The sequence below is a fragment of the Notechis scutatus genome, chromosome 1, assembly GCF_049901735.1.
Source record: "Notechis scutatus isolate UNSWTSFEM ecotype Mainland chromosome 1, rNotScu1.2, whole genome shotgun sequence".
In the NCBI taxonomy this organism is placed as follows: Eukaryota; Metazoa; Chordata; class Lepidosauria; order Squamata; family Elapidae; genus Notechis; species Notechis scutatus.
The window spans coordinates 253641943-253653105 of record NC_142009.1 but is presented as its reverse complement, the minus strand read 5'-3'; the positions used below and the strand labels follow the sequence as shown (position 1 = coordinate 253653105).

General features: G+C 35.8%; 1 protein-coding gene across 7 annotated transcripts in view; it reads left to right on the top strand.

The window, feature by feature from the left end:
• The first annotated feature begins 4768 nt into the window (after positions 1–4768).
• Positions 4769–11163, top strand: part of BBOX1 (gamma-butyrobetaine hydroxylase 1) — a 41715-nt gene continuing 35320 nt past the window's right edge. Inside the window, exons 1-6 of one of the 7 annotated variants that reach the window (XM_087951081.1) lie at positions 4769–5147; positions 6280–6386; positions 7981–8025; positions 9520–9646; positions 9989–10449; positions 10880–10997. In XM_087951081.1, coding sequence (XP_087807207.1) covers positions 10057–10449; positions 10880–10997 — 511 coding nt within the window. In that variant the 5' untranslated portion in view covers positions 4769–5147; positions 6280–6386; positions 7981–8025; positions 9520–9646; positions 9989–10056. The remainder of the gene's footprint in view (positions 5148–6279; positions 6387–7980; positions 8026–9519; positions 9647–9988; positions 10450–10879; positions 10998–11163) is intronic. The other 6 variants (XM_087951080.1, XM_087951082.1, XM_026664766.2 and 3 more) reach the window with 6 other exon arrangements.

The window sequence follows — 11163 nt, the reverse complement described above, 5'->3', positions numbered from 1 at the left end:
TGTTTATTGTAAACACTCCACTACCATATTTTTTTAAAAATTAGCCTTTTCAAGGATGCCTAAGTGTATATATAATTGTTTGTATATACACACATAAAAAGAGAAACAACAGAATGATGAAAACTCCTTAATCTTACAACACATAGACTATCCTAGACCAAGCTAAATCCAAAACATGCTAGGAAATTTCAGAAATTTGGCATTCAGACAAATCAGTCATGAATAAACACATGGATAAACCACATTTACATACCATTCAGGAGACAATAAAAAGCTAAGAAAGAAATGAAAAAAAACAATTCATCCTCTGCAGAAGCCAACACCCAAATAAGCAGGGATTAACACCAGACAAATAATCATGCAGAAGACAATTCCCTAATCATGGGACTATAGTTAGTGCACAATTTATAACCATTTGATTAGTACTGTTCAAAGTTATAATAGTGTTGAAAAGTGATGAATGGTTCTCACACAATAGTTGTTGTGCCCCTGCAATCGTAATTGCAATTCAGGCGTTTGGCAACCAGCATGAATTTACCACAATTGCAGCATATTGAGGAAATATTTCATGATTACCTTTTGCAAACTTCCCAATCAGATTCTAATAAGCAAATAGGGAAATTGGATTTGCTTGATAATGGCCTGGTTCAGTTAATGACTATGGCAAAAGTAGTCATAAAATAGGTAATGACAATAGCATCATTTAATATCAGAAGTTTTGGTCTTGATTGTGGTCATAAGGCAAGAACTATCTAATATAGTAATTCATTGTGACTATGATACAGCTGGGATTTCTAGATACAGTAGCACTTTAAAAAAATAGTGTAAAAATATTTCACTGAATGAAAACCAGATGCTAAGATGTAGTTATATTTGTGGATACCTTTTAAGAGTCAGTGATATTAGAATATAAGGAGATATTCTAGTAGATAATCAGGTTTCAAAAACCTGTTCAGCCTAACTATCTTCTATAGTATGAACATATAAAGGAAATGCAAGGATAAACTATGTCATCTTAACCTTTGGGAAAGGCAGCAGAAAAAGCACAATAAATTACTTCAGAAAAACACATAGCTGAAGATGTCTTAGATTACTGCCCAAAATAATAATAACTTGATGTACTTCAGTTTAATTAGTTGTTAATTATGGCCAACCTGGGGGCTTGATGGAATCAGTAAATTAACTTAATATTAAATTTTTCAGTAAAATGATATTGTATCAGCAACAAAAATGTGTATTACTATAAAGGAAATGAATTCCAGATTTGTATTACGTATTACTCGAGATATTTTTTAGTTAAAATACTCGTTTTGAAAATAGAAGGGCAATCATAGTGAGTCATACTTCTGCTGAACAATTATGTAATCTAAAAGAGAGCAGACAATTTCAGTTGGATAACATTCTTTTCCATTTGGATCTCAAATACTCTATACTTTTCATCCGATGTCAAGCAAACATTTCAGACTATATTACTTGAACAACTTGTGTGCAAAAAAGCTGCAGAATTTTTTTTTAACTCTCAGGATACTATGGTCACACCATCTTTCATTTTATTGCATTTTGTAAAATTATGCAGAATAGCAGAAAAAGAGAAAGAAAACATAAGTATGCAGTAAGAAAAGGGAAATATGCCTAAAACCAACATTATTTGATACATCTGTCCATCAGTTTCTATTTTTACAAACCACTCTTGACTCCACTAAATTCAAACAATGCCTCATACATTGCTTTTGTTCTTTACATTTATTGCTCCTGTCTGTTTCTGGAGTTCATCAACCTCATCCAACCAAATTTTCTTGGTCTTCTCCTCTTTTAGAACCATACACATTTCTAGGTATTTGTTTTGTGATTTATCTTTTGACATGTTTCTGATCTATATTGCTTATTATATCATAAAATCACCAAACTATCACTGCAAATCCTTCAGAGTCTAGCCAACAATACAGAATCCTCTACTCACAAAAGTACTTACAGATCCACATTCCCAGCCAACACACTTCTAATGTCATTGTACAAATAAAAATGTATCAGTAAGTGCATTAAATTATCAAGATAATATCCTACATCTTAATCCTTGCTCAATATTTAACTATTTTAAGCATTTTATTTATTCTCATGTATACTTCCATCATATATTACTCTTATTACATTCAGCAGTTCAGCTACTCTTATTGCATTCAATTCCACATTTGCACAAAATATTCAATAATTAAAACATGATTAAATCCATTTTATCCTATATTTTCTCTAACTCAACAAACATGCAATAAACTTCCTTTCTCACATTCATTTATTTCTCAGTGACCTGATGAACAGCAGAATTCAGTCTGCACACACCCTGCCAGACATAAAATGAACCCATACTTCCCAATTCTTGTCATCACCTTTCAATCAGTATTCTACTGAATACAGGCACACTTCACAAATAACACTAACAATAACATCATTTTCCTATCATGAGGCATAGATATAGTATAGTCCTGACACACAGATCCTGCATAACAAAACACATCCATATTTTAACTTTTATTTATATCACTTATACCTGCTGTCATACTGTACTCTTCCAAAGATTCAAGATCAGAATCTGTACTCTAATATGGATCAATACTTGTACAACCTCTTTCTTGGAGTAGTTCTATAATTTTAACTTCTTTTATTCTTTCCACTTCTTCTATGGCCAGTCCTCCCAGAATCCATTTTTGCTATTATAAAATAATGCTTTCATAACCTTTTATTGCATTAATATCCTGCACTAATTCTCTCAATTTTTCACCATAAACTATCAACACAATCACACTTTTAGAATTGTTCAGATAGTCCAGAGCTTAAGAACAAGTTCCATTCTCAAAATTTTAGTATTATAAGCCAGAACAATATTATTGTATAATACTGAATAAGTAGCATTGTGTGATGAACTTGAAGCAATGAACTTGTGTATTTAACTTGAATTTTGCTACAGTAGCCTCTATTCTTAACTATGGATTGTCCTTAAACTAGGGCAGGAAACTCAGGAACTTGTTGTACTCATTTTGTTGTCTTGTATGAACAATAGACATGCTTAAGCCACATATTTGAAACAAACATATCTTTTTCTAATCAGATACTGTATTCACCAGTCACCCTTTTAATTCATACTTGGGCTTCTAAAAGGCCCAATCACTTTTTCTTTATTCACCTCATCCTCTCCATTCTCTCTTTCATACCACTTAACAGAATTCTTCTTCCTCTACCACAATCCCTCAGATTATACAGTTCTGGTCAAAAATAATCTCTGCCTGTTCCATTTTTACTATTCTTTGGAACAAATGTGCAATAAATAGTAACTTAAGGATTCCTATTTTCATTTGCATGACAATACACAATAAACTAGATAACGGATAACACAAATCACATTTTCTGAATTGTGAAGTAATTGGTTCCAAAGGCTAAAGAAAGAAATCTGCTGATAATGCCTTTTTACTCTTTCTGTTCAGCACTAATATTACAAACACAGCTATACTTAAAAATGAAATGGAGTCATGACATAAGCTTTCTGAATCCAGTTCCAAGATTCTACCTAGAGAGATCATTGCCTGCTTTAATGGTATCAAATTAAAGCACAGTTTAATATAGGGTTAAGAAATCTTTCAAAATGAACAATCTGGACATTTGAATTAATTCTCATAGCACTCAAGGAAGCTAATATAGTTCACCAAGAATAGATTGTTGAAAACATAAGCTATGGACTGATCAGAAACCCACAAGTGATAATTATAGTTCAGATTTCAGAATGTATGTCCACAGTGACTAAGAACTGACAACAACCTGATGTCACACAATCAATCATTTTCAATACTTGGAAAGATTTGATAGTTTTGCTCAACTTGGTGCTTTCCAAATGAGTTGGACCACTCATAATCCTCACACTGCTTCCATAGTAGCTGAGGATGATGAAAATTAAGATAATTAAAATTGAATCTATTTTTCAAGACACCAATCTGGGGAAGACTGATTCAGAATTTACCAGATGATATATTAAATGTGTGGTAAAAGGTTTCAACTATGTTTATTTTTAAATAAAATGCAGCCCATTGGAAAGGACAGGGCTGTGGCTGAAAAAGAGCTGCTTCTTATCTTTCCTTGGACGCAGGGAAAGTCCTCCCCCACATACTTTTTTGCTGCAGGCTGCCATTTCTGACTACTTCTTAAAAAGCAAAGAGGCAGGTCAGAGAAAACAGCCGCTGCTCTTCATCTCCTCTCTTGCTCTACCTAGCCTCCACCTCACCACCACCACCCCAATACTTTAAAGCAGAACCGGTTTCAAATGCTGCCTTGAGATCCTGTGCAGCAAAGCCAGCCTTCACGGATGCCGGAGAAAACTCCCCGTTCCCTTCATTCCTTCCCCAGTTTTCCCAAGCAAGCTGCAGCCCCCCTCTTGCCCTCATGCCACCTGCCCTCCAAGGCGGAAGAGGTGGTGTTACAGTACTCCTATTAGAAGGCTTATTGCTGACAGGAACAGGAGCAGGTCGAACACGCTCCAGTAGGTCGGAGCCTCTCGGGAATCTCCTTAAGTAATCGATTGAACACGCGAGACCCGAGGCCGCAGCCTTGTGCCTCGTTTGCCACAGGGTGTTCTGAGCAGGGAACATTCGCTCCATTGACACTGATGGGACATCTTTCTGCCTCCGCTCCGCATATATTATTATAAATAACCGGTGGCCAAAGGCCAACAAACCTACTCAATGTCCCAGGGTGCAATGCGTGCGTAGGTTTACGCTAATCCCCCAAAGGCTCAGTTGAGTGTACGTGCAATTCTCTCTTGCTACTTATAATTTTTATGGGCGGCCGAGCCCGAGAGCCGACCTTAGCCCTACTTTCCAATCCTTGCGTCCTTACAATCCTGCGTCTGCTGCACCGGTTTCTCTCTGCCCTGTCAAAACAAGAACTGGCCACGGCCCTTTGCCGATTGTTCCGTTCTAACGTCTCGAAAGTTAAAGAAGCTGCACCGCGCAGCTTTTACAACGTGTAGAAACGTTGGAGGTCTCCCCAGTTTAGCTGCGGTTTGTCCGCCGGGCAATCGGGACCGAGAGTGGACCACCTTTTTCGGCCTGGCCAGGAGAAGTATTGCCCACTGTATGAGACTGGAAATAATGGGTGTAAAGCAGGTAGGATTTCATAAGAACCTGTTTCGTTTATGAGCTTAGTCTTAAGTATGTCATACGTGAGACATAATAGGCTAACTATCTCTGCATCCAAAGCAAAAGTTTATGTAAAACAGAAATTTATATAACGATTGTGTGAGTGCAATTGATTTTATTTTAATCAGTAAACATCCACACGGAAAAATGAAGCGATACCCCATGTAAATATGCAGCCATGCAATGAATGCAGGAAATGCCTACTGTATTTGGAGACCCATCACAAGATCAAAAAGTAAATTAAATTGGAACATTGAAATGCCCTTTCAAATTTTGCAGTTAAATTCAGGATTATGAAGTTCTGAGGACTACATAAACTTATGAAGTTTATGAGGACTGGTGGCAGTTGATTAATTTTTGCCCCTGTTGACCTTCACAGTAGACTAATAGTGGGGAAAAGTTAATGGCTGAAAGTTGAATTCTGTGCCAAAAGAAGTCACCACTTAAAAATAATAGTAATAGATATATTGACTTGGTATTGTACATTAAATGGAACTTTGTATAATCAGGCAAATTTGAAACAGGTTTTCTATGACACAACCTAAAAAATGTATATCACCATAGAGTTATTTCCATTTTTGTAAATGTATTTATCTTAGAGTAATATGATATGTAATATTTTAATATAAAGAGATCATAAATTTTTTCACACTTTGTGATTTCTAATCAATTCCCTTGGCTTGTTGCAGATGACTAAACCATAAATTTCATTTAACACTGTAAGAAATTAATGTGATGATGGACCACTGAATACTCTGAATCTTTAAAAGAAATTATAGACCATAAATACTTGGAAATTGATAGTACAGATTGATGGATGGATAGGTTACATTTTGTCATCTTTGGGGGGGGGGGGTGTTATTTATTTATTTTTTCTCCTGCCCATACTATTCTAAATAACTCAAAGTATCTAATCTAACTAATACTCCTTCCTCCTCCTATTCTCCCCACAATAACAACCCTATGAGATGAGTTGGGCTGAGAGCATGACTGGCCCAAAGGCGGAGCTAGTCTTCTGATTTCTAGCCTGTCTTAATCACAAGACCAGTTTTTGAGTCTGTGAATCTCAAGAAAGTGGATAGCTTCTCTGTGATTTCAGTTCTGCATCTGTGGATTGGACGGCCTGCTTCACTTGGCTTATGAAAGCTGCTAGGGAGAGGACTGGAAGCTGGATGCAGGCTGTAGTCAATACTTACTTGAGAGGAGGTAAGTTCTCAGCAACCCTGAAAGCCAGTTATGAATCATCCCTCAGGTAAGGAATCTGAATAAGTTACAGGCTATGAAATATAAAACTGTGGATTAAGTCTATGTTCAAATAGTTTTGCTAGTCTGGAGTAAAGATCACTACCCAGAGATGAGTAAAATATGGCAATCCAAATGACTGAATAATTCATCTATTTTATGTTTTATTGCTTTTAATGCTTTCTGTTCAATTGATGGCCCTAAACACTGTTTATTCCTTTTGAATAAGACTATTCTTATTCATTAATCTTTATTTAAGAAGAAACCCAATTAATATTTAGTTTTATTCAGAAAAATCATAATGTACTAGACTGGTAGTGTAAAAAGGTTTCATTATAGATAAAGAAATCTTGCTGAGATTGCTTTATCAAACTTTAAGAAGTTGTCCAAACCAAATTTTCCTATAGAAAAAGAAACTTTAAATTTAGCTTAGTTTAACCAGCAGATTTTTGAGTATTGAATTCTATGTTTAAGATATGAACTTGCTTTGGGAGAAAGAATCCATATTTCAAGCTGACATCCCGAGTCCTCAGCAGTTACAACTGGTATCCATTGGTGCTTCATTGACAGAGAGCATAGTATTAATGAAAGCTGGAGCCAAGGAAATTGTCATCCACCATTCCAGTCATCCAATTTTGTATCCTGCTTTTTTAAGGAGCTTCATCACCGAACTTCAAAATCATATCTCTGAATTTTGACACAACTCTAAAATAGTTGGTGGACAGGGACAGAGGACCAGGTATGTATGAATGAAGGAGGCAGCTCATGGAAAAAACATGGACTATTTCCTCACTTACCTGGCTACATATAACAAAGCTATCCACACACCAGCTTTCTGCTACAAAAGAGAAATTGCTTCTTAACTTTTAAGTTTCTGTTGCTTTATCTCTCTCCTCTGCAATACTGTATGTGACACTAACAGGATGTATGCTTGTGTACATGGTGATTTGATTTCCATTCTTCAAGTACATGTTTCTATTCTTTATCAACACAAGCATAACTTTTATATTAGTTTCTGTTATTCAGATTAGGGAAACATTTAAAGAGATCCATGAACCCCTTAAGCTGAAATAAATAGAGAAGCCTAGGAGATAGTAGCAACAGGCTACTTCACTGAAAAGAAATGAAGCATCATAAGTAATTCTGTTCAGCGGAGTGAGGGATTGGTATAAAAGCAGTGTGATTTAGGGGGAATGAAAACAGTATTTTGATTAGTTTGAAACTAACATGATGTGTAACCAGTCTTGAAGAGAGAATGCAAAGTGTCTAAATTGAGCAGGATCAATAACATTAAAGTGGAGGTTGATGGAGAGAGAGACCTACAAAGCCATAAGCATGTATAAGACCATAAGTTGTTGGTAAGAAAGTTGTTCATGATTTAGACAGTGATCCTGATCTATGTTATATACATCTTCTGCTTTATATACAAAGATCAATTTCATTGATGTGTTTTGCAAGAATTTTTTTTCAAAGCTATATATTCTTTCCCTACTCTTCCCCTACCCCACTATGCACCTACCAGATGTGTTATTTAAAACACTTTATCCATTTCTTTAAGGTCACAAAACTTTTCAAAAGCATCAGGAACTGAACTTGATTCAAAGTATGTTTTACCTTTACCTTATTCCAGAGATATAACAGACTTTAAATACTAGTTACATGAAATCAACAGCTTTCATAAGCTATGTAATGCTTATGAAAGCATTGACTTCATATTATGAAGTCAGTAAGACAATAGCAATAGCATTTAGACTTATATACTGCTTTATAGTGCTTGTGTATCTTATAATTTTTACTACCTTAAAAAAAAGCTACTGCATGATCCGGATAACTAAGATAAGTAGATTTTCTGAGTTTCTGTGAATTTTTTTCTAAAGAAAATAGACTAGTATTGTCAATCTGTGTTCCCCTTCTGCTAATAATTGAATAGGTCACAACAGGATAGATTTGCAGGTCACTTCATGGCCTGACCAATTTTGAAGTTTGCACCATTGCCACTCAATTATCACAAAAGCTGATGGGTAAAAGATGTGAAAGAGCTTTTCCCTGACTCATTTTAATGTTACATTTATATATGCCCATACATGCACATACCAAATAATAATAGCAGTGGCACTTAGATTTATATACCACTTCACAATGCTTTCCAGCCCTTTCTAAGTGGTTTACAGAATCAACATATTGCCCCTAACAATCTGGGTCCTCATTTTACTGACCTTGAGCCAGTGAGAACCGAACTATTGGCAGTTGGCAGAATTAGCTTGCAATACTGCATTCTAACCACTGTCCCACCAGGCTCTTATAATGCATTACATTTCTTGGGGAATTCCCATAAGTGGATAACAGAGTATTTAGCTACAATTATCCTTTATAATCACTCTTCCATGTGCTGTGTTCTGGTTTCAGTTGAGTCTCTCCCTGTTACAAATAGCACTGAACAGAAGTTTACTCCCCCTCCCCCAATGTTCTCTGACACTCAGCAAACCCTATCAGCGATAATGAAGCTATTTAATATGAACAATAAAAAAGAACATGTGTAGTAGATTATTCATTTAATTACACAATGGCATTTTCTTCAGCATGTTTGAAAGTCAAGCATTTGTAGAGATGTAAGTCCAATTGTATGCATGTTTTTACTTGCATGTGTGTGGTAAGAAAGGGTGCATTTATAAGTGTAGAAAGATATAAAATTGTCTTCTTATATGCACATACAGAAAAATCAACAATGATTAAATAATTTCCAGATGTCTGATTTCATTTCTGTAGTGTATATTATTATTAAAATATATATTGTTACGAGTCTTTACACATTTCATCATGTTCTAACCCAATAATTTATTGAGTTTCCTACCCCACAAGCATATGGATAATTTTTCATAAGTTAGTATTGGTTTTTCTTCAAAATAGAACTCACTGAGTATAAGTTCAGAGACTTTCAGTTGTGGTTTTGTTGGGGAGGGAATCCCAAGCAAAAGGTATTAATTATGGAAACCCATCACATTTGGAAGAAACCAGGTCAAGGAAGCTATTCAGTGGTCTCTGGTGTCATTAAATTCACATTCTCAAAAAAGCTTTGTTTTCTGAGATGGCAGTGCAGCATTCACAGCTACAGGAGAACAGGAGATTACGGATAGGGAAGAGAGAAGATTCAGTTTACCAAGCAAAGCAGTTAACATATATAGGGAAGTGACAAGGAAAAGAATCAATGTACAGCTTTACCACAGGTATTTAATTTTGATACAGATGCTTGATGCCTAGTTTCCAGCATTTTTATCATTTGAATTTATATTCCATTGTTTTATCCATAGGGCATTCAATTCCTCTCTTTCATTAAATTAATGAAAATACCTAACATTGTTATTTAGGGGCAAATACTTTTGTACTCAGTATTCAAAAATAATTCCTTATTTGAATAAGATGCAATTAACTTTCAAAAATACAGTCAGTGAGACTTTATTAGATAAGGTGGGTAGTAGGGGGTAGGAAATTACTGAAAAAAGAGAGAAACGTTCCTTCAAATATAATCTTTTTTTTCTTTCTAACCATTCAAACGATTTTTTTTACAGAACTGATGGAAGACAACTTTCATAGGAGAAGGCATTGATGAAGGGAAGACCAAGCAAGTGAAAGTAAAATGTGGATGTTACTTGCTAAAAACTTGTTAAGGACAAAGCTTTATGAAGACTGCTCTCGAATTTTGCTGCGAATACCAAAGGGCAGGCCGAGTTATCAGAAGTATTTTTCATTGAGCAGTAAACCTTGGCTACCTTCAGCAAGGATAGTGCAGGCAGTTCAGACCTTTAATATCGACACAACTATCCAGAAAGTGGAAACCCTAGAGAAAAAACAGTTTATCTGTGTTCGTTGGGAAGATGGCAGTGAGAGCCTTTACCCTTCAGTGTGGCTACGAGACAATTGCCAGTGCCCAGACTGTTTCCTACACTCTGCTAAAGCGCGCAAACTGCTTCTGGAAAATCTAGATATCAATATCGAGGTGAAGGATGTCATTTTGACAGAACAGAAAAAGGTGAAAGAGTTTATGTGTATGTACAGTTGAATACAACAAAATAAAACCATAACACAAAATCATGTGATTCAAGGTATTTGGGCCAAAGCAGACAGCACTTCCCCTGATTTGTTGATGCATCCTGAAATCTATCTTTCTGCCACCACAGCTAGCCAATATTTTCTGCAGTTTACTGCTGTTCCAAAAAAAATGTTAACAAGTGTTTTTACCAAGCCAGTTATCTTTCATCTTGTAACCTTGCTGTAGTGTCTGTTAAATTTTGTTCTTTGCAAAGGTACAAGACGTTCACTTGTATGGAATTCACTTGGCTTTGCATTCTTTACAAGGCCAAGTGAATTCCATGAAACAATTTTGAATAAAGTGTTATTCAGACTGGGCTACGGATAATACAAATGCGTGGCTTTCAATGTTTGTTTCTATTTCATGGAAGAAGATAAATATTGTATGGCCAGATGACCACACCAGTGAATTTGAGGCCGAATGGTTGAAGAAAAGATGCTTTTCTGACCAAGCTAGAGCTAAAGCACAAGAAGAATTATTTTTATCAGGTAAGAATTTATGTTATTGTTGTGTTAAAATGTTAAGGCAAGAGTCTCAAGCATGATCCATAAGACACATGCAGATCTCCAAGTCATTTCTATAGTCCTGTCAAATTCCTGGCCCATGGGCCAGATGCGTCATGTGTTGGCCACGCCCACGCCCGGTTTAGTGAAG